The sequence below is a fragment of the Lepidothrix coronata genome, unplaced genomic scaffold (assembly GCF_001604755.1).
Source record: "Lepidothrix coronata isolate B3197 unplaced genomic scaffold, Lepidothrix_coronata-1.0 Scaffold226, whole genome shotgun sequence".
In the NCBI taxonomy this organism is placed as follows: Eukaryota; Metazoa; Chordata; class Aves; order Passeriformes; family Pipridae; genus Lepidothrix; species Lepidothrix coronata.
Window position 1 is genome coordinate 753,540 of NW_016690406.1, and position 23,350 is coordinate 776,889.

The 23,350-nt window shown below is 38.8% G+C and overlaps 1 protein-coding gene across 1 annotated transcript in view; it reads left to right on the forward strand.

The window, feature by feature from the left end:
• CFAP44 (cilia and flagella associated protein 44) overlaps nucleotides 1-23,350 on the forward strand; it is a 43,433-nt gene that overhangs the window by 17,091 nt on the left and 2,992 nt on the right. Inside the window, exons 13-31 of the mRNA XM_017834014.1 lie at nucleotides 888-1,097; nucleotides 2,033-2,143; nucleotides 3,806-3,958; nucleotides 5,312-5,530; nucleotides 6,012-6,154; nucleotides 7,037-7,307; nucleotides 9,251-9,306; nucleotides 9,717-9,879; nucleotides 10,191-10,321; nucleotides 11,293-11,513; nucleotides 11,902-12,067; nucleotides 13,385-13,562; nucleotides 15,453-15,953; nucleotides 17,326-17,529; nucleotides 17,946-18,141; nucleotides 19,096-19,206; nucleotides 20,681-20,811; nucleotides 21,952-22,068; nucleotides 23,028-23,229. Of these exons, the coding sequence (XP_017689503.1) occupies nucleotides 888-1,097; nucleotides 2,033-2,143; nucleotides 3,806-3,958; nucleotides 5,312-5,530; nucleotides 6,012-6,154; nucleotides 7,037-7,307; nucleotides 9,251-9,306; nucleotides 9,717-9,879; nucleotides 10,191-10,321; nucleotides 11,293-11,513; nucleotides 11,902-12,067; nucleotides 13,385-13,562; nucleotides 15,453-15,953; nucleotides 17,326-17,529; nucleotides 17,946-18,141; nucleotides 19,096-19,206; nucleotides 20,681-20,811; nucleotides 21,952-22,068; nucleotides 23,028-23,229 (3,484 nt within the window). The remainder of the gene's footprint in view (nucleotides 1-887; nucleotides 1,098-2,032; nucleotides 2,144-3,805; nucleotides 3,959-5,311; nucleotides 5,531-6,011; nucleotides 6,155-7,036; nucleotides 7,308-9,250; nucleotides 9,307-9,716; nucleotides 9,880-10,190; nucleotides 10,322-11,292; nucleotides 11,514-11,901; nucleotides 12,068-13,384; nucleotides 13,563-15,452; nucleotides 15,954-17,325; nucleotides 17,530-17,945; nucleotides 18,142-19,095; nucleotides 19,207-20,680; nucleotides 20,812-21,951; nucleotides 22,069-23,027; nucleotides 23,230-23,350) is intronic.

Consider the following 23,350-nt stretch of genomic DNA (forward strand, 5'->3'; position numbering starts at 1 on the left):
TTACCTGGACTCTGGAACAGAAGGCACCCTCAGCAACTTTGCAGATGATACAAGACCAAGAGGAGTGGCTGATACTCCAAAGGGTTGTGCTGCCATTCAGCAGGATCTGGACAAATGGATAAAGCTTATCCATTTACATTTACCTCTTTACACAGCAATTCTGCTTCTGGTCTCATTTCTAGTGTGCCATGTCTGGAGCTGGCTCAGCTTGTAAATGACTTTAAGGCACTATTACGTATGGCTAATATCACCTAAATCTGCAAGTCCAGCTATATCCAGCTAAAACACAGGCCTGTTTCTGCTAACCTTTCTCTCTCACATTTCGAATGTCTTAACTGGTAGGAATTGGCTTACCTACAGGACTTACGATAAAAGCTCCTGTTTTCCATCTCAAGTAGCTGTCCCTGTTGACACTTGTACTTTAATTTACATGGAGTCAGCCAGACCCACGCCTGTCCCCTCACCTCTTCAAAAATCATACCTATATTTGATGCTCAATATTATATTCAGAGTAATATAATAATTCCGTTTTGAGTTCCAGCTCTTTTCCGTAAGAAGCTACTGATATATCTTTATGTCAGTATGAATTACCTCTTCCTCAGACATTACAACCACATCCTCATTAATACTTCCAGTCTCAATGACGTTACCAGTTAAAAAAACCCAAAACACAACCCAACCCAAAAAATAACTCCCAATCCTCTCCCTTCCTTTTTAGTAGCATATTAGAGAGAATTAACAACATTTCCCATGTATGAAATGTTCTTTGTGCTTCAGCAACACTTGTATGTAAGATGAGTTACAGATAAACACAAGAGCATGTGCCATATGGATTCTTCTAAGGTCTCAGATGTACACTGAGATTTTTTTTTTCATTTCACTTAAAGGTAAATCCTGCAGGAGGTCTAGTTGCTGTGGGGTTTGAAGATGGTGTTGTCCGCATAATTGAAGTTTATGATCCCAAACTACTGCCTGGTCGTGCAGAACAGGCCAGTACAGAGAAGGCAGAGATAAATCTGAAACAGGCTTTCAAACCTCATTCTGCTGCAGTTACAGCTTTGGCATATGAACGAAATGGAGATGTGTTTGCCACAGGGGTGTGTATAATTTCTTTTGGTTATTTTTATTAAGCCACAAATGTAGAGATTGTTTAAAGAGACAAGGTAAAGTTTGTTCACCGACAATACAGTTATACTTCTGTTACTGCTGTTGATTGCACGTTGTAGTTCTCTGCACTGCTGGGAGAAGGATCTGTTTGCACTCACATCTGTTTTTCTGAAAGAAAGCAACTGTGCAGTTCACACAATTCATTTTGTGAATTACTGGACTGTTTAGTGTGAATTCTGTAATCCCCTTTGAAGATGGATTTGGTTCATTTTGGAATTAGTTTAGCGGGATCTTGGAATTAGTAAAAGCAAGTCCTTTTATACACCACCTTGGCAGCACTCCAGCTGCTACCCAGCACTGCTTGGCCTTACCACAGGGTCAGCCAGTCGGTTTGTCAGTATGCCTGGTAGTCTTTGAGATGATTTCAAGTTAATGTGGTCTCTCTTTTTAAAAGCTGGTCCTCAGCCATGATCAGTGCATTTGCAGTTACATGTTCCTTGAGCCGAATTGCTATGCATTTCACTTAATGTAGGATTTAAGCTGCCGTGAATTATGCTGTGCACCAGTTCTGGATTTTCTTGTTATCTGGGGAAATTAGCTTGTGCTGTCTTATCTGAAAAATCGGGCCTGAGCCTGAGCTTTAAAGGAACTCCCAGAGCAATGGCCAGAAAGCACATGGCTGGGGATGCCAGAGAAGGCCCCATGAGAGCAATTAAGGGCTATGGGTGCATTCACGGCCCTGGAGCAACGTGGGCAGGATTTTTATTTCCTCACAGTAATCATCATGGAAATCCAATTCTAAGTACCAACAAAGAAAATTGAAGTATTGCGTTTCTATCACAAAGTGCTTATAGTCTTTTGAATTTTTGGTCAGCTTTGATTCAGTTGTCATCTTTATTTTTGTTTTTTATTTTTTTTCCTTCAGAGTAAAGACAAAACAGTTTTCTTTTTTGCTGCTAAAGATGACTACAAGCCAGTTGGATTTATCTGTGTCCCTGGGCCTGTACAGGCATTACAGTGGTCTCCACCTTCTCATGTGAGTATTGCATGTTTGCTTTCTTTCCTTCCCTACAGTGTTAAAATATAATTTTGAAAAGAACTTGCAATGAAAATAGATGAAGATCCATGACTCTAGCTGTGTTCTCTATGGAAAATGCAAAAGATGTTTTGCTGCTTTGTTCGTCATGCTGCTTCAACATGAAAGATAGATTCTGTGTAGCTGTATCACTGGTTCTGTCATTTTGGATGTATTTTGGACCTTGGATAATGCAAACCACAAGATTTTGCTATGCTTTTTGAGCTCCTGCCTTGAAGAAACAATCTCGTTCCTTATCTTTTGGAAGGTCTTAGTCTTCTTTGATAAAAGAGGTTATTTGAGTGTTACTGCCTGTGACTCCTGCCCATGTTAAAACAGGCTTTTGCAAAGCTTTTGGGCCACATTAAGAAAGATTTTGGATGCTTCTTGGAATTCACATTCTGTGTTTGAAGCGTATCAGGACATATCCAAATGGATTCTTGCTAATATTTAAAAAGTATTGTAGGGTTAGGGTAACATCTGAAATTTTGGTTGGTACAGTATCCCTGTTTAGAGAAGAGACTGTTCATTATACTTAGATGCTGACAAGATACACTATACAGGTGCACAGTGGCAAGGTGTTGGTATTACTGCTTGTTCATTGCAACTTCTGAAGACTGTGCTGGCAAAAGGACTGGTATGAATTCTGTCTTACTGCTGATGTGACAGATCTCAATATGATAGTTGCATTTTTGAGCCCTTTCCTTGAAGACAAGGTACTTCTACTTACTAAAAAAGCACCTGTTGTATCTTGGATATGTTAGATTCTGACTGAGTAGTTTTGTCTACCAGTGTCAGGTCTCCATTGCTAGATGTGAACACCTGCTAAACATAGTACAAGCATCTGAGTGTTACACTGCTTATTTTTGTGTTTTAAAAAGCACCTCGGTAATTAAATACATTACATTTAATGAATGCATTTTTAAACTGAGATCTTAGAGAAACAAGAACCATATCAGTCCTGGTTAAGGTTTCCATAGCAACTCTAATATGCCCTTTTTGCACATTTTTAGTAATGGATCAGATAAAATAAACCTATCTCTCTGTTCTCCACATTGAAACTAAACACACACTTGTCTTTTAAAATCTCAAAACTCTAAATAATTATTACCCTCACCTATTCTTCCTAACTTTTACATTTTAAAGGACTTGGCATGTATTATCAAAGAACAAGCAAACTCAAAGCTAAATAGCATTTGGCAAAACTCTGAGCCAAGTCTTGAAGATATAAAGGATTTATTTAATATAGAAACATATGAAATTTCATGCAATTATCAACCCAAAACCTCAGCTCCTAATTCTTTGGTCAGATCCATCTTTTAATTTAAGCAAACTCCCGAAATATCATCATGGTGCTTCCAAGCTAAGCAATGTCAGAATTATAACTGCTTTGTACATGGCAAAGACTTCTTCAATTCCTCAGCTTTGCCTAGCACATATAGCATAAAAGAAGCTCACTGGTTTCTGATGTCTATTTAAAAGTGTCCATTTAAATAAGAGCACAGTTAGGAGTGGCTGGAATTTGGCTTTGTCCCTGTGCATCTGCTAACTAACTTTTTTTCTCATAAGTCTTGATTTCATATATATCTGCCCTATATTTGTGTTTTTTGTGTTTTTATACAGGAGAAGAGCACACTGCTAATCCTTTGTGAGAATGGCTTTGCTGTCCAGGTTCCTGCCCCTCTCCCTGGGGAACAGGATACAGTGTCCACCTATCAAATTAAAAACCTGCCAATGCAATACTTCCATTTTTATAGTGTCAAATCCCGAATCAAGGTAAAAAACTCTCCTGTGGCAGAATTTCATGTTCTTCGTTGTGCCAGAGGAAAAATCTACCCAAAAAGGTTTCTAGTCCCTGTATTGCATCATTGGATTTTTGCTAAGCTTTTGAAAGGGAAGGCTAGGTAAAGTCCATTTGTGGCTGTGCTTCAGCATTAAAATTACAAGTTGTTGTTTGTTTATTCAAATAGAACATACATCACACTGAAAGTGGTGTATTACTGAATGTCAGGCAAAGCTTCATTTCATGTTGTAACTTGGAAGAAGTCATTATTCAGGAGAAGATTTCTTGGTGTTTTTTCCCCGGGAAGATCTACAAGAATGATCACAAAGCATACATATGAAAGGAAAGATTAAAAGAATATCTGTGGAGTTTTGTTGGGGTTTGCTTTTTGGGTTTTTTTGAGTGTTTTTTTTTTAATCTAAAGAGAAGAATATTGTTGGGAGACACTATAAATCTTTAAAATTGAAAAGGTTTCTGCAGAGAGAAAGAATATTAATTGCTCTAATTTTCCTCTAGAAATATATCAGTAATTAACAAGTTACAACAAGGATGTTTTAGATAAGTTGCAAGGGAAGATTTCTCACAGTAAGGGTGGTGAAGCACTGAATTAGTTTTCCTAGCATGTAGAGTCCCCAGAGTAGGAGATTTTAAAAAGGTAAATCAGACAAACATCAGCTGATAATATTTAAGGCTTTGCCGATTTTGTCTTTCGGGAAAAACAATGTTCTTTTGAGATCCCTTCCAGACCTTTCATTATGATTTGCTATCTAATATCTTCCTAATATAGGAAGATCCTGTTTTAGAGAATGATACTTGTTTATGCTACAGTAGGCTTGAATGGAAAAGGAGTTTAAAAGATTCAATAACTCTGCACATCTTCCCTTCATTGTTAAGAAAAAGTAAAGTCCATTACAGCTTCTCTCTTTTTCTCTACATCAATGATGCACTAGATCTTCGGAATTTGAGTTCAACTTCCTAGTACTTTTCTTTCTTCTGAGCAGGCAGAGAACAGGACTTAGGAGTTCTGCAGAAGGAGTATGCATAGTGGTGAATATTTGGAATAATCTCTCTGAAGACATGTTGAAGTCTGCTTCTCATACAGAATTATTTCTGTTTCAAAGGACCATGAGTTAAAAAACTTTAGAGAAGGGAAATGGGGCATTCCACTGGAGAGTCCCATGAAGTCTGGTTGATCTCTGCTTAGCTGACAGAAAAGAGATTTCTCTAGATATTCCGTATGTATAATGCCAGGACCACCTTGGATTAGATTTATGAGACTCCTTCAGTCAGTGATGTGTGCAGTGCCTTAGTTTCATATCTCTGTATTTCTCTGCTTGTTATAATAGCTGGAAGAGGAGATTGCACGGAGAGAGGAAAAAAAGAAGGAGAAGGAGAGGGCAAGGCTTCAATGGATAAAGGAGCAAAAGGAGATGGGACTTGAGATAGAACAAGAACCTGAAAAGGAACCGGAAGAAGAGCCATTACCACCTCTCTACATACCAGAGGAACCCAGTCCCATCCTCTGTGGTTTTTATTCAACACCAGGAAAATTTTGGCTTTCCTTGGTAAATCAGTTTTTACTTTGTGTTGATGGGATTGCATGATGTGACAACCTTCCCTTAACATATGAGTGCCTTACAAAAAACCTGATTTTTTGAAATCTGCCATCTCTAGGACATTGAATTCCCTTCATACTTAATAGTTTCCATGGTCTTTGTGAAATAAACCATCAGTGTCACTCCAATTCAGCTTGTTTGGTAAATTTCCAATAGGTATCGCTGTTGGTGATGCTTGAATGGGCACAAAGCCTAAGCTGTTCCCTCACAGGCAGAGGATAGAATCTTAACATATTGGTAGAATGGCTTGTAATGCCAGTGATCATGACAGATTTTTGTCTGTGGATAAATAGGATCTTTAGGTGTTTGGAAGTAACATTTTCTAACGTATCATAGAATCATTCTGAAAATTTCATTTACCTGGTGAGCTGCTTTCATTTACCTGGTGAGTTTTCTTTTGTCACCTTTTCTTTATGGTCCTCTTCTTCAGGGTGGGTATGACTCAGGATTTCTCTATCATTGTGAATTCTCACATGATCATGAAGAAGACCCTGAAAACAGGAAAGATGAACCCTTTGAAGTGATTCCTATTGAGGACACCGACAACAATCCCATTCACCAAATCTCCTTCTGGTAAAACACTGTAATGTGACAGATAGCTCTGTGATAAAGCTTGATGAAATTGAACTTGGAAGGGAGGAGTGTACGCTCCTTAGTCCCTTTTTAATTGTGGCTCAACTCTAGTATGCAGGAAGTCTCTCTGGTTTTCCTGGCATTGAGTTTCACTTAAAATTCCTAATAGACGTAGCTGGGCCTTGTGTCTGACAGAATAATTTAAAAAGCCCTTCAAAGATGAAAAAGTCTGATTTCTAATTAAGTACTGATTAGGACTCAAACACCCTAGATTGTAGAACTCCAGGTGAACCATTAGAAGTCCCGCCATATAGTGATCCCCAGAACAGCAGTTCTTTTTCATAGTTAGCAAAGAGCCCTCAAGGAGAACACAGAGGGGTCAGTCCATCCCTTTTGTGTGAAGAATATAGGCTTCTCTGGACATCTGTGAACTGTATGAATGAAAAGAGTGTATTATTTTCAGACTCCCAGAATTAGGTTCCCTGTAAGACGAGGCATGTTCTGCATCAAAGGAGGCAGTTTTAGTTAGACTTTAATGTACTGCTGGCTGCATTCACCACCATCTGTACTAAATTGGGAGCAGGGAAGAAAAACTGCTTTTCTAGCTTTTAACTTGGTGTCTTCTACACTGCCCAACTCAGGGTTGAGACTAGTTCCATGATGCGTAGCAAATGTTTGAACATTCCTGAGCAGCCAGTTAGCTGACAAAAATTTTATAGCAGAATCACACTTACTTTAAATGATCCAAATACTTTGCTCCCAGCTTCCAAACTTGGGAAAGTGACTTTTATTAAGCTAGGTTAGCTCTTTTCAAGTGTCATGTTTTGAGCTTACTTGTTACAAGTTGTCTGCTATTTCTGTTTCTCGTTGCTTATTTGACAGTGCCAGCAGTCCGCTGATGTTTTTTGGGATGCAGGATGGCTCACTGCGTGTTTATCCTCTCCCTAAAAAAGACCTCTCAGTGAATACCCTGAAGAAATACTGGTCCCTCAATGTACATGACAATGATGATGGCCAGATCCAGGGGATCTGTTCTAGCTATGATGGTAGGTTTCTGATTACCTGTGGTGGAGATGGAAACATTTTTACATTCGACATCTTGTCAACGGAGGACGTTCCCCTAGAGCGAAAAGCCGAAATCCCCTTTCCAAGGGTAAGTTGCTACCCCCTTTCATTAAATTAGGCCTCTTTGGTATGAAAGTACTGTAGATGGGCAAAACAAAGTTCAATTATTTGACATCATAGGTCTTTCATAGCAAAAGCTGAGGTTTTCCAAACAATTTAGAAGAATAGCTCTTGCAAAATGTTCCCTAATAAACAGGCACTATGACTGTATTGTTCCTTCTCAATGTTTTTTGTTTTTCTCCAAATAAACATGGTATATGTTGTTCATATGTAATATTCTACCAGTGTTTTCCCACTCAGAGGTGTAATCATGAAAATTCCTAGAATGCAAGGACCACAAGGATTTGTCATACTTCTTAACTTCCTTAGGTTTAATTCCCATAAAGTATGATTCTGCTCTGGATGGGGATTCTAGAAATAATGTTGGAGAATACCAAATGTGTAGTTTCTCCATGCATCTAGTACCATTCATCTAAAATTCACAAGCTGGCTTTTTTACACTTGCAAAATAGCACAGCATGATGCTGATCCTGTTGCTTTTTAACTCTTGGACAGCATTCGCAGTAATGAGTTTACAGGTGTCCTGTAATCACTGTAGAACTCATCATCTCTAGCACATTTGAATGGATGACACTGGAATAACAGTTGTATTGATAATACACAAGAAAAGAGATGTCAGTTTCCCCACTGAAAATGTCCAGACTTTATTGAATTTTTAAAAAATCCCTAGAGTACCTGAATTAAATAAATATAGCTTGAAAGAAGCAATGAGACCTGTTGAGTAAAGAAGTGCTTTCATGCAATTAATATTCCAGTAGATATACATTGAGTGCAGTTTAAAAATCTTGAAAGTGTCACCATAGAACAAATTCAACTTTTAAATACTGTTAATACTAGTTGGTAACTACATTTTGAAGGATGCTTGACAATGGAGACAGAGGAAATTGTGATTTTGGTCATTCAGCCACATTGTTCATGATTAGTTGGAATTCTTTACCAGTATCACAAGAACATACAGCACTGAGAATAGACTCAGGGTTATTTTCTATAAGTGAATGATTGGAACCCTTGATATCAGAGTATTGCTAGCTCCAGTACTACAAGAAGTGATTAATATACAATTATAAAGCATATATGCAGTTTTAGAATTTTGAATATGTAAGTAGGTCTATATAAAGATCCTTATGGTCAATTTCTATTGTTCAGGCTAGCAACATTGCTTAATGACCATCCTAATAGAGTTTTTCCCTTTTCAAAGTATATTTTCATTAAGTATCTATTCTAATTTTAAGTCATGTGGAAGATTTTAGAAATTCTATCTTCATTAAACTAAATGAGATTCTTAGAGAATGAAATACAAATCATCTGAAACTAATTGAGTTAAATTACAGATCAATTTAGTACAACTAAATTGTTGGGTGATAGGCCCCCTCTTTTTTTAGAGCATAATTGCCTAGGGAAATGAGGCTTGTGCAATGCAGTGTCCATCCATCTGTCATACTTCACAGCTAATAATTGTGAACCCATTAAGCAGTCAGCAAAAGCAAACCAGATTAATTACACATGTTACTTGGAATTAGCCCAGGATATGTTGACTCTTGTCAATGTGGCAGTGAGGGGAGACAAGAGAATTGGGTCTGGGAGAACCAAAGATGTTATGGGACAGAGTGAAGTTAGGACAAGCAATGATGTAAATGGTTAATGTTGATGGGGAGGATATAGGATTTGTGTTCTCTGTCCCTAAGAATTGTGTTTCATTAGGTCTTTTGCATATAAAAGCCAGCTTCATTGCTTTTTCTTCTTGAAATATTAAAACCTGATATTTAAGGCCCATATAGTAATATTGAACATGAAGATTTCTTTTGGTTTTGTGAGAGGCAATGGGAGCTCTGTCTTAATGTTTATAAGAGCCTTATTGTCTGTTGAAGCTATTATTGCTTGTTTAAAGACAAGACAACATTTTTATTCCAGATTGGTCTTGAGAAGGAAAAGGCTGCTGAAGACATTGAGGATCCTGATGCCTACAAGTAAGAGACTTAGATAATGATGAAAGAGATTTTCCAGTGTTGGTAGCTCTTTCCTCGCACCACGTATTTCTTTTATCCTACTTAGAGGAGAGAGAAGTTGACCTGAATTTGGGTCATTTCTTTGTTATACAAAAAGTTTTTTCATGCTTTCCCTCCATACTTTTCTGCGGCAGTAATTCAAATATGATACTTACTGTGGGACTTACTTAACTTCAGGCTACAGGGTCAAAGCCCCTTGATGCTAGGAATGTACAGATATGAAGGAAGACGATGCCTTTCTAAGTTACATTAAGAGTCATTGAGTTCACTGGGAATTGAAGGCTGTCAAGGAAATCTAAAAGGTCACATAAACTGTAATCTTTTCTCTCTTTCATTAAGATAACACTATTTCCTTTTTCATTCATTTTCAGTATTGAGGAAGTTAAGCAGAAAAAGGAGTCTGAACGGATAATGAAGGAAGCTGAAGAAAAGAAAAATAAGAAAAGACAGGAGATAATCGCACTGAGACATGACTTTGTTTTTCTCCTTCAAAAGAATCAGGAGTTGCCCAAGCACATGCAGCTGCGCAGAGAGGTACATCGGGGTTTTATGAGGGTCATCTAACTTTAGAGGCCCCTTCTTCTAAAATGTTGCTGCCCATCATGTTGGGGCCAAAGATGTCCAACCCTTTGGATTAAGTTGCTGGAACTTCTGAATCACCACTGATGATTTGTGCCAATTAAGAAGTATAGGAGAAAAATGTGGTTCTCTGTGCAGATCCAAGTAGCTTCTGAAATAAAGGATTGTGTTGATGTGCATGGAACTAAAGTACCTGGGCAAAAATATTTATTATCAAGACCTAGTAGCCAAGATAATGTGATGCTGGGTTTTCCATCTTTCTGCAGGAGTATGAGATGGACCATAGGATCTTTGAGGAGCTGGATAGACAGAAAGCACAGAGAATCCAGTCAGTGCAAAAGGAGCTGGCTTGGGAGCATGAGAAGCAGTTGATTGGACTGCAGAAACTACAAAAACAGTAAGTATCACTTTTACTTCTTCCTCTGACCTTGCATGGGACTTATTGTTTATGAAGTTGTGCCTCCAACAAGGAAAAAGAATGTGATGTTTTTTCTCCCTCATATAGTCAATATTTCATCTGTTCTGTTATGATTCTGTTCTTACTTTATTTGGAACCTACATGAAAGTACATATTGATATTTGTGTGAAATTAGTTCTTTTGAATCTTTGGTAAAAATTCAGATAGTCAAATGAAAGAAATAGCTTCATTCTGATTCACTTCTATATCAAGAAAGCTGGTTGAGACTGTTTGCCTGGAGTTTTACCTCTAAGTTCAGTAAGAGCCCAGAACTCTTATTGAAATGTTGAAGAACAACCTGTGAAATGAACGCCTATTTTTCAGACATGTTGCATGTCCGTCAGATATTTTAGTGTCATTGCTAACACAATGTTCTCTGTACACTTTAAAGGTATGAAAAAACTTTCTCAAGAACACAAGTTTAAACATGAGGTGCATTTTGGTTTGCTTTTTGTAGATCTAATTATCTAGCAAAAGATGAATTCCTAAAAATAAATACACAATATAAATAATACACAATAAAAAAGACACCTTAGGCACACAGAGGACGGGGAAAAAGGCTTGAATGAACATGTTTTTAATAATTCCTTAATGGAAGATGAAAGTTATTCTCATGAAGAACCTGGTGTAAGTTTCAATATTGGGAGAGGTCTTAATATGTTTATCCTTGAGCATCTCCATTCCTAGGTTGGATAAATGTCAATAGATAGTGTCAGATGTTATGCTGTAATAACATATGCTGTATTACTTATAGCACTTAAATATTACTTATGACTTGTGAATTTTTGTGTAGTGATTGCATATGCAATAAGTAAACCACACTATTCATGTCCTTTTGGTCAAGGCAAAATGGTATATTGTGCCTACTGACTAAATTTTTACTGACAGTTTTTTCTAATTTGGCTTTTCAGGTTTCGGGACTCACTAGAATTTATTGTTGTTGTTCATGCTATTCAAAGCAATCATCAGATTTCCACCTACAAACTTCTACCAGTCACTGAGAAATACAGTCAAGATAAAGAACAAGTGGGCAGCAAGTGGAAAGTACTTAAAGACAAGTGGAGAGCACTTAAACAGGCAGAAGCAGCAAAAAAAATGGAGATCACCACAGACTCAAGGCATATACATAGTGGTAATGATAACTATTTAAATGTTGCAGTAATATGATTTCTGTTTTTCATCTCAGTTTGTTTCCCTGAGTCCAAGCTAAAGAAATAATAAGTGTAAGCGCAGGTAAAGAAATGTAGTGTGGTATATTTTTTCAGTACCTATATACATAGTAACACTTATACATAGTTTTCCACGTTTAGGTCAATGTCACAAATTGTCTATCAGCCCCATGGGTAGAATGTGACTAAGAGTCAGGTCAAAGAACCTGAATACTTTCAGAACCTCCACTACACTGTAACTATACTGATTTACATCAGCTTTACAGGAGTTGTCCCAGGGGCTTTCCAGTAGTTGGGACTGCACTGTGCTGCATGGTATTTATAACTTCACATAGTTATTTTTTGGTCCAGATATTAGAATTTTTGTGGATGAGGCTGAAGAGCTGAAGATGCCAGAGGACCAAAAGCCAACTGCACGTTATATAGAAATGAAACGTGAGAAAATCAGAAGAATTGTTGAGAAATCTGACAAAATTAAAGCCAAGATCATAAAGAGGAAGGCACAGTGGGATGAATTGTGAGTTTTGAACTGGACTCTGTGCCCTTTTAGTTGTGCTTCTTGTCTGAGGTCAAGTAATGCTATATAGCTGTCATATGGCACTATAATCTCTCTGCTTAGGTTTTTATATTCCTAAGGGCTGTAATTAAAATAGATGAATATTCATGTATCTCTGAGTCTCAAGAGAGCATTAAAATATTTCAGTTAGTTTCTATGGTTCTTCTAAGCTATTAACAAATTTGAATTCAGCTAGGTAGCTGCATTTTCAGATAGGTAGTAAAATATGTCTAAATTGATCATGACTGAGAGACACCTAGGCCATTACAGTCAACTCTTGGTTAATCCTGTCAGCACCACATGGAGCAGATACTGTAACAGGTGGGTTAGGTCAGTGCTGTGAACATTACAGCCATTATGTCAGTGTTTGTAATAGGCCTTCATGCTCCATGATGATCTTTATCTTGAGAGGCAAGAAAGGGTGGCAGGACATATTTCACAGAATCATAGAATATCCTGAGTTGGAAGGGACCCACAAGGATCACTGACATCCAGCTCCTGGCCATGCACAGGACTGCCCCAAGAATCACACCATGTGCCTGAGAGCATTGTCCAAATGCTTATTCAACTTTGTCAGGCTTGGTGCTGTGACTGTTTCTCGAGCCTGTTCCAGTGCTCAACCACCCTCTGGGTGAAAAATCTTTTCCTAATGTCTAACCTAAGTAATATCTTTGAATGAATTTTTTTCAAGGCCAGGTCGGATGGGGCTTTGAGCAACCTGGTGTAGTGGAAGGTGCCCTTGCCTATGGCACGAGGATTGGAACTAGATGATCGTTAAGGTTCCTTCCAACCCCAACCATTCTATGATTCTATGCTCATAGAAGTACAGAAGTTCTTCATTAAGAGATGAATAAAAGGGAATGGGACCAATGTGAGTCAGAATACAAGGCTTTTAAGGTTGTCGAGTGTTTAACAATATAGAGTAGGATAAGGTATTCTGTGCTACAGGCTGGTAGACTGTTGACACGTGGCTCCCTGAAACTGAGAGCAGCGTGTACTTACTTAACCCAGAACTCAGTCCGAGTGTGAAGGTTTAAACTGTCCCATAACAGAACTATGTTTTAAGAATTCTTAGGGGAAAAAAAATTAATCTGAGGTTTTCTTTCAAGTTTGCAAGGATATTCTTGCCAAAGTAGCCATTTTTTTCTGAAAGAGGCTTATCATTCTTGATCCCTCTTTCGCTTTCCTTGCTGCACAAATCAGAAGATGTGAAATCAGCCCGTTTGTTCATCTGTATGCTCTCTGTCTTAAAGTTCAGCTTTATTTTGTACCTACCAGATACAAGAGCAAACCTCGCAATGACTATGAGAATCCCAAAGATGCTGAGGAGATCAAAGAAGAACGGGAGAATATGGGATGTTATCAGCTCAAGACTGCCTCTGACTACAAACTCCCTGAACACAAGTATGTGAACACTGAGAAGAAGATGATGCAGCTTGCATCCCTGAAAGAGTTGGTATGTAAACTGCTTCATTGCTGTGTATATTTCCCCTTTTTTGGTGGAGGGGGAAGAGAGGATAGTGCATTAGTCACTGAAGAAATTTTTTGAAAGGAAATCAAAGTGGATGTAGGAAGAAGCCTTGAAGGACAGACTGCTGTGTTGAGTCAGCTTTAGTTACAAATCAGCCTTTTTCTTGTGAACTGTTAGTGCTTCACCTTCAATCCAGGATAATCTTCAGATGGCTCTTTATAAATGAGAAAGAGAATTTACCTTTACTAGTATTTCAGCAGGAACACCCGTCTTTTTGAATTCTTCAGAAAGTCTTATCATGTAGTAAAACACTGAGCTAAATACATCCCCCCCATGAAATACCTTTAAAAAAACACAGATGTGAGCAAGGATGAGTGTTTCTAGTGTGGCCTCTCCATATTTGCACTTTGGCTATCACTGATTCTGTGTACTAAGCATTGGAATCTTCCTGAGAAATCAGGTCTTTTGGAGCCACCTTGCTGCGATAGGACTCCTACAGCTACCACGCATCTTTTAACCACAAATACACAATAAGCTCAAATGTTGTGCAGTATCTTCGTTGCTTTCCTTGTGAGTTCTTTCTCCCAGTCTTTCTCATAGGAACTGTTTTTCATTTTATTTTGCTGGAGTGCAAAAGAGTGACACATTTCTTTATCTAAAAGAACAGTGAAGAAATACATCTATTGCACTTGGAACTGCCTAGTTACTTTTTGGTAGGAAGGCTTCTTTCTTGCCCTGCTTACTGACAGAGGAGCCTCTTTGCTGCATGGTTTCTCTTTGCCTGGTGAAGTGGCCCTGAGTCTTCTCCAGCCTTATCCTCATGAACGTGTTGCCTGATCTCAGGCACCCTGTGTGCTGGATGACTTTGACAGTGAGGTCTAAGCATTATAGAATCAATGCTACAGTCTTAGGGGGTTTGTTGGATCATTTTAGTCTCATGCTTGGGCTTCAGCACTTCATTGTAGTGCTGATGCTACCAGATACCCAGTGATTAACCTAACTCATCAGGACAAGCAATACAAACAAAGGCAACAGTTCTTGTCATAAATTCCAGGTTTGTACAGATGAAGAATTCCAGTTACTTCAGGTAGGTGCTGTATAGGCTTATTTTCTGTTATAAAGATCAGAGAAGTTTTTGCCAAATCTATTAATGATAGATCACATTCAATTATTATTTCATGTGAAAAGGGTCAACTAATACAGCATCTCCTTATTGCAGAATGACTGAAGTAGGAAGATGCTTCCGATGGTAATCTAGTCCAAACCCTCTGCTCAAGCAAGGCTATACAGAGGAGGTTGCCCAGGGCCATGTCCTGATGGCTTTCCAATATCTCCAAGGATTGAGACCCCGCAACCTCACTAGGCAATCTATGCCAGTGTTCAGTCACCCTCACAGTAAAAAAGTGTTTCCTGATGTTCAGAGGGAACCACTTGGGTTTGAGTTTGTGCCCATCTCTTCTAGCCAGTCATTGGGCACCACTTAAAAGAGCCTGGCTCCATCCTCTTTGCATGCTTCTTTCAGGTATTTATATACATTGATGGCATCCACACCAAGCCTTCTCTTCTCCATGCTGAACAGTCCCTGCCCTCTCAGCCTTTCCTCAGAGAAGCGATGCTCCAGTTCCCTAATCATCTTAGTGGCCCTTTACTGGACTGTCTCCAGTAGCACTGTTTCTCTCTTGTACTGGGGAGCCCAGAACTGGACACAGAACTCCAGATGTGACCTTGCCATGCTGAGGAGGGATCACGTCTCTTGACCTGTGGCAATACTCCCTAACACAATCCAGGATAATGTTAGCCTTCTTATGTTGGGGAAGACTTCTTATTATGTAAGTATTCCTGGGGAATCCTACTAAAATTGTTTTTCCATTGCAGATCCATAGGAAGAAAGCGAATATGAACAAAGAGATCGTGTCTTTGCGGGACCTCAAGGTTTCTATTATTGATGAAATCAAGTGTTTAGTGAAGGAGTTGAAATCCATACAGGCAAACTTGGATTTGTCAGAACGTCTCCCTATTCCCCTGATCCCTCAGCTACACCCAGATGAGGTTCCTGAAAAAAAATTTGAGTGCAACAGTGACATCCTCCAGAGGTTCAAAGAGGAGCTGGCCAAGGCAAAGCCCCAGGAACAATTGGAAGGGTCTGCCTCGTTTCGTGCGTTTAGACGTGGGTTTATTCCAGCTCCTTCAGTGGAGGAGACTGACCCCATGGCACAGGCTGCAGATACACACCCGGTGAACACAGCATCATCTGTGGGCACAGAGCAGCAGAAGGTGTTTGAGATTGAGAAAGCAGAGCCAACAGAAATAGAACTGGAAATTTTAAAGAGGGAGAAGATAAAAAATCTATACTTCCAGGAGACCTTGATTAAAAAGGTAGGAAATCAAAAGCTATTTTTGTCAGATTAAACAAGGCCACTGGATCAGAAACAAAACCAAATCCCTTTTTGTCTCAGGATTGCAGCTATTCTTACCTTTCTGAAGTTCAAAAAAATTATATCTGTTGCAAATTTGCAGTGTAAATCAGTATAAATCCATAACTATGACCTGTGGGCTATTATTACTTGAAAAACACATCTTAGATTTCTTATTGATTGTTCTATGAAACTATAGCCAAAAAAACCCACATAAAATGTTAGACAGTACTTGAAAAATTACAAAGAGTTAAAAAAGGAGCATCACTACAACTTTGTAGATTCATGATGTTCTCAGCTCTTAAATAACTGTAGTCCCAACTCTGGTCTCAAAAACTATTTTTTAAGATTAGAAAGGGTGTAAAAGAGAGTAGCCAAAATGATTAGTCATGGAAAAGCTTCTTTTAAAGGTACATCTAAATGGATAAAACATCTTTGGCCTGCAAAAAGAGCAACTGAAACAGTGGTAGAGATGTAATAAAATTATGAATAGCATAGACAAGGAGAGTGGGAATCATCTCTTAAAAAAAGGAGAGATATCAAATGAAATGGTCGCATAGAAAGCTTGAAACATGCAAATGAAAATAGTTTTCCTACCCAGCAATAGCTAAGCTTTGGAACTCAGTGTGAGGATGTGGGGGAAGCTACAATTTGATAAACTTTGGAAGAAAAATCTATTCAAAGCTGTTGAACACAAGCATACTGCTTCAAACTCAGGATGTCCCTACGTCAGAGTTAGGAGGGTATGGAGAGGAGTGTACCAGAGGTACACCCGTTTGCTCCATTTCTTGCTATCTTTTCTCTAACTTCTGCTGCAGCCCATTGATTCTTTGGTCTTCTCCAACATAGACACTCTTGTGTTTATGCATATGTATGTTTTGAGGGAATATCCAAATTCTGCTGTGACGGTCACATATATGTAAGTTAATGTTGGCAGCTGCTAGTACTGATTTAACTGTAAATGTTTAAGGAAGAGTTGGCAGCTATTCCAAAAGCAGTCTGTCAAGGCAGAAGACTTATTTATTGCTACATAAACTACTGTAAACTACAGACTACTGTAAAGTATTCTCTGAAGAGTAAAATATTTCTAGGGTGCAGTGGAATGCAGTGAAAGATTCCTGTGAATCCCTGATGATTGTTTTACTATAGAGCTGAGAACGAAGAAACATCTGGGGGTAACTTTGTCTTTCTAAGTGCTTCAGTAATCCATAGGAAATGGCATGCCTGAGTTGTTGATTTGGCAGAGAGAATTTTACCCTTCTGCTCCTTTCTCTAGATTTACATGTTTAGCTCTACTCGTAATACTTTTCCTGTTTGACTCTCATGTGCTCCAGATCAACATGCTGGTGATCAACTTTGATGCTGAACTTCGCCTTTTGCGGCACAAGAAGATGAAGATGGATGTGCAGATGAAAAATGGTGACCTGTGCTGCATCACATGCTGTGAAGAGCTGCTTATCCTGAAGAAACTTGAGAAACATGAGGACTTTCTCCAGGAGCAAATTTACACCCTCATCAGTGAACAGGAGGCCATACAAGTAAATAGGCCACGTGTCTCTAGATTTAACAGTACCATTAATGCACGGGTTGAAACAAAAGCAAGCCATAAAGTAAATGGTGGCATGCTTTTGCTTCTTTTTAGCACTGATGCAGTGTCTAGTGCTAGATTTTGAAAACCAAGAAATTCTTGATGATCAACCTGGGATGGTCACTTTTAACTTCAAATACTTAATCTTTTCATAATCTTAATGTTTGCATTTTAATGGGTAGTTCATGATGTGGCATAAGTGACAAATCACATACTTTAAGAACATACTCCTAGGTGTTGCTTGATTGAACCATGGGTTTAAAGAGAGAAAGATGAGTTTTGCATATCCAGATCTTCACAGATGCATCATATACACTTACACATGGGTGTACCTTTTAACTGAAGTAGGTTTTTTTGTTTCTTTAGCTGGAATTGAAGAGCTACCTTGCACAAATGGAGGATAAAAAGTGTGAGATTTTAAAGCTTCGGGAATGTAAGAAAGCTCTTTATGCCAACTTCCAAGCATCCCTTGGAGAAGACAATGAATTTGCCCATTTTCTGACCAAGGTTCTGAAGAAGAAAATCGAGTGTGTGGAAAAAACAGAAGTAGAAGGAGAAGCAGGTTGGAGATTCTGTTCTTTTTGTTTTATGGATTTGTTACACGTATATCTGTGTGGTCAAGTAAATGTCTCTCTATCTGGGGCCCTGAGTACATGCAGCACTCAAGTCAGTTCAAAAACCCATAGATCAGATCTACCTGTATTTGTATACTGACAAGGTGTTCTATGGCAACCATCCTGAATGATAACAATGCTGTGATTCAGTTTCTAACACGACTACAGTTGGTCTGATGATGGGTCCTGCAGTTTACTTCCTGTAAGTCAATATTGATGACTGATAATTGGTAAAAAGAAGAGGCAAACCTTTAAATAGGTACTTCCTATGCTGTACCAATGGGAGCTATGGGTAAGTTATTAGTCTGTCACATTTGTGACATTCTGCTTTAATCTGCCCATTGACTGATGAGAGATCATAAACCTAATCTGTTTAGTCACAGGACTAAACATATTACAAAAGGATTTAATTTGTCTTAGTGACTCAGTTTTACACTGTTAAGGCTAGGCAGCCGTACTGAGCTAAAATACTGACTTGGCTTTTGATTTCAAGTGGGACATGATTAGCAAAAAGTGCAGACAATGGTGATGCTTTTGTAATAGATTTGTGCCTCCATATTTTGCGTGGTTGATTAATCTGTGTAGTAGAATGATGAACCCACAAGTTTTAAATTCTTGGCATGTATAGAGAGGAAACATTATTGAAGTAAGTCCCAAAACTATGCCTGCACCTGTGCCTTTGCCATTACTAGGTGATCTCTCTCCCTCTTTCTTTTCCCCTCTTTTTTCTTTTCTGTGAAATCATCAGATCAATGCAATAGGCACAAGGTGCCTGGATTCACCTGTTACCAGGATGATCTTTCATGGATTATTGGGATTGTGTTCACCAGCACATTGGCTTAATGCACAGCTATGGGTCTGGAGGTGTTTTGCAAGCCAACATTACTGTCTGTTTCTTTCAGATGAAGAAGATGAGAGTGAAGGGGAGGATGATGAAGAGTCTGACTTGAACGCTGATGAAGAAAATTCTGGATCTGAAGATGAAGTCTTTGATGATTCTGTTTGCCCGGATGGTACCTAAGCCATTATTTCCTTGCATTGACTAATTGTTTAGCTTTAGGGACAGTATTGTGTATTTAAAAAGAAAACACAGAATTTTTCATTATTCACTGCATATTAAGGCCATGAAGGGCTGGAATGTGTGTGCCCCTCCTGAGTGCAGCGTTTTTCCCCAGGAAATCTCAGTGAAGATAATGAAACAGCTGGTAGCATAGGGTACTCTAATTAAAAAGTTTGGAAAAATAAAACTTAGCTAAGAACTAAGAATTAATTATTTTGTGTAAAGAACCACTCACCATCATGGCTGTTTTGTGGAGAAAAAAGGCTCCTGTCAGGAGTGGAGCTGTAGCAAGGCTGTAGCTGCTCTCTGAAACCTCTTGCCTGGTCTAGCAGGATCCCTCCCTGTTCAGGGAAGTTCTGAGGCTCTACCATGCTGTTAATTGAAGCTCTTTGTTACCACCTCGTGGATTTATGCAGCAATTGCCTGTTGCTAGGCTGCGCTCTTAAGGGTATCTGAAAAGTTAGGAGCTTTACTTTGCAAAATCCCCTTCATTCATGAATTCAAAAAAGGCAAGAAAAATCTCCCCCACTTTTTCTTTTGTCCGAGTTTTACTAATTTAGGGTGTTGTTTTTTAAAAAAATCTTTGATTGATATGCCAATGACCATGTAACAACACTGCTTCATTTTTAAGTTAGAACTTACTAACAGTCCACCTTACTTTTTTTTTAATTGGATTTTAATATCATTTCCACAAATTGAATTTTTTATTAACTCCTCGTTCATCTCATTTTTCAATGAAATGTTGTGAAGAAATGAATATTTTTACTTTTTATTTAAAAAGTCCAAATTGCTAATTTAATAGGGAAATTACATGTTGCATTAGCCTCTTCATACTTGTCTTTTCATGTGTCATTTTCTTTGCCGTTATTTTTTATTACTTTGCCTGCTGATTTGGGCATAATTATGCACTTGATTAGTCTGACTGAAATCACAGTGTTAGATAGAAATTCACAGGTCTTCCTTACTATGAAACAAATGAAAGAGATCCTGTGAACCACAGCTTTGTTTACAAATAGAGCTACAACTGAATCCTACAGCAAATTCTTAATTTATAGAGAAGGGTGCTATGGATAAAAAACTATGTGTTCACATAATTGAACTGTAACGTATTAATTACTGAGACTGCATTGCTTAAAAAAGCTAATTTTTGAGCACTTGGCTTTAATGTTGGCTTTGATGCATTCATCTGACTTCTGGAAACAAACTTACTGAATGTAAAGAAAAAAAGATCCATCCCAGACATTCACCACCTCATGGAGGAATGTGGCCCATGGGATTTGAGAAAGCTCAAACATAAGACCAAAACCCTGCTCTTATTAAGGGGAACACTGGGCAATGTGCACAGTAGGAGACGCTACCAGCTCCAGCCAGTAACTATAGTGCAGTCACAATGGAACTAAGCTGTTCTTTGGCTCTTTCCTCCTCAGACTGCGATGAGGCACTCTTCCTAAACACCCTCCAGCTCCGGCAGCAGCGGTTAGACATTGAGAAAGCTTTAGCAGAGGAGAAGAAAATTGCTGCTGATCTCAGAAAGAAATATAATGCCTTGGCTGAAAAGGTACTGTAGTGTTTTCTCAGCAAACATCAGCATGCTCCACTGAAAATGTTGTGCTAGTGATTTTGGCTAAGATTTATAAACAAAATCCTAAGCCTTTAGAGGCCTCAGTTTGGGTGGAGGTATCTGTGGTAGAACAGAGGCAGGAGGCAGCTCAACATGGGTCACCTGTCCTCCTGAAAAGGGGGAATCAAGGTAGTCCAAGCTTAGCATCTGTGAGGCTGGATCCAGGTTTTAGGTCCAGTACCTTTCCAGCTGTTTAGCCATCATGCAGCAGCAGAAGCTGGATTCTCTGGATCATAAGAAACACCTGGTGTAGCCTGGCCCATCCTCTGTGCAGGTGTATGGGGATGGAGAGATTGAAGAATACTTATCCTAATACGAATGTAGGTTAAAATAAATGCATAAAACTGCTATTGTTCCATCTATTTCTTTTGCTTTTAGTTATTTTCTTTTGCTCTTTGTCACAGGTAATCACTGAATAAACTCTTTTGATGCAAATTTTCTTTTTAGCTTTTTTGAACTCCTGCATTCACTAAGACATTTGATTTATATTAATTCAAAAATATATTCATTTGAAGGGTTATCCGGGATAGAGAGAGAGAGTGCTACCAAAATAACATTATGCAAGTCCTTCTTTTATTGTGTCTCAAAAATGTTCCATCAAATATGCTTAACTTACAACATTTTTTGTTTAGTTTTTAAAGGCTTTCCTAAGTGCCAGCTGCCACATATTCACCCTGGGGTCTGACATTTGAGTCTGAATTGTTTCTTTCTCATGCAGAATCAATAAGCATTTCCAGGCATAACACAAAAAAAATTATCTTGCAGGCTCTGTAGATCTACAAGTATTTTAGATGTTAAACAAAGCAGCTGTCTCTTGATATATACAGGGCTTCTCTAAGGAGATATTTACGGGTGCACATGTGTACAGATGTATTCAGGTTAGAATACTGCTTGAATATATAGATGAGCCTCGTGTTTGTCTATGAAACTCACCTATCATATGTAATAAAAAAAAGAAAAAGAGCATTTTTTTCTATACTTCTTTCCCTTTGGATGAGGAACTCCAACAGAACCTTGCTACCTTGTATATTTTGAGTACTACAGGATTTTGTTTATCCACAATTTGTCTTTCTGCAGGCAAAAGAAGTGGAAACCAGTCTGGACACAACAAAGAGGGATCTGGAGATCTTTCAGTGGGAAAAGCTGCAGAAACTGAATGAGCTAAATGTAGTTGTGCCTTTGAAACTCCATCAGGTAATTCAAGATGTTGTGCATCTGCAGGTGCAGAATGGCCTATGTACATCTAAACAATGGTGTTACTGTTCTTTGGGCCCCTTAGTTCCTGATTCACCATATTATCCTGGGAGTGAAGTGCCATTAATTGAACTTCATGCTGCTATTTCCTCTAGAATTCTTTTTTTTTTCCTTCTCCTGGACTGACAGAAATGAGGTAAGGACAGGCAAGTTGGTCCATTGCTGAAATGTGCATAGTCTTCAGGTGCTTTATAGGTTTGGCATGGTATTTTCCTTCAGGTCCTTACCTACTGATATTCTCCTGGAAAAATAATCAAAACCCACCCTAAAAAAAACCAAACCAAAAAAGCCCCAAAACTATTGAAACTCACGTGAGTTCTGCCCGATTCAATAATGTTGGATTGGATACACTGCATTCATTTATACAGCTGTGAGCACAGGGAAGATAGTAGAAAATTAAGAGGAAAACTCATGACAATACTGTTATTTTGTCTGGGCTGAATCATGTCCTCAGAGAAGATAGGCCTCTGCCTGTTAGTGCCTGTACACTTTTGAGGCAAGCTCAGCTCTCTCCATTTGTTCTATCTCCCATCATTAAAAGGTTCGTAATAAAGACAGGGGAGTCTAAGGCCTGACTGTGCAATCCTGCAGCTCCCAGATAATTCAAAATTACAGCTGACAGGGAGTGCCTTACTCCCCCTTTGTTCCAGGAGCCATTGAAGGGTAGACAGCTTTATGTGTAGGCAGTCGTGATAGATCTAAGTGGTCTTTCAGCTTCACTGAGTGGTAACAATTCCTTGGCCCAAAACACGAGTTGTGCTCACACTTACTATTACCTCCCTCCTTAGTTCTCTATTGCTCACACATTTGTTACCCAGAGAGATCACCAGCACCCTTAATAAGTAAAGTCTCCTTAATAAGTAAAGTCAGCCTTGCTTATTTGTGGCTGCTTCTTGCAGGTGCAGTGCTTAGTTGATGGGGAGATGCCCAGTGACTTCTCCCAGGCTTTGGTATTTACCAGTCAGTCCTTGGAGTACCTGCAGAAGAGAGTTGTGGACTTACATAATGAGAAGACAGTGCAAAGGGAGCATTATAAGAAGGCCCGGGAGAAACATAGGCAGCTTGTCCAGGACAAAAAGGAGATGGAGACAGAGATTCGACGTGAGTAACAGAGACTCTGAACTACACAGCACGCTAATGCTCATTCCTTCCCCCTCACTGGGTGTGGGTAACTCACCACGTGTCTGTCTCTATACTTGCACAGGCTGTGCAAAATAATTTG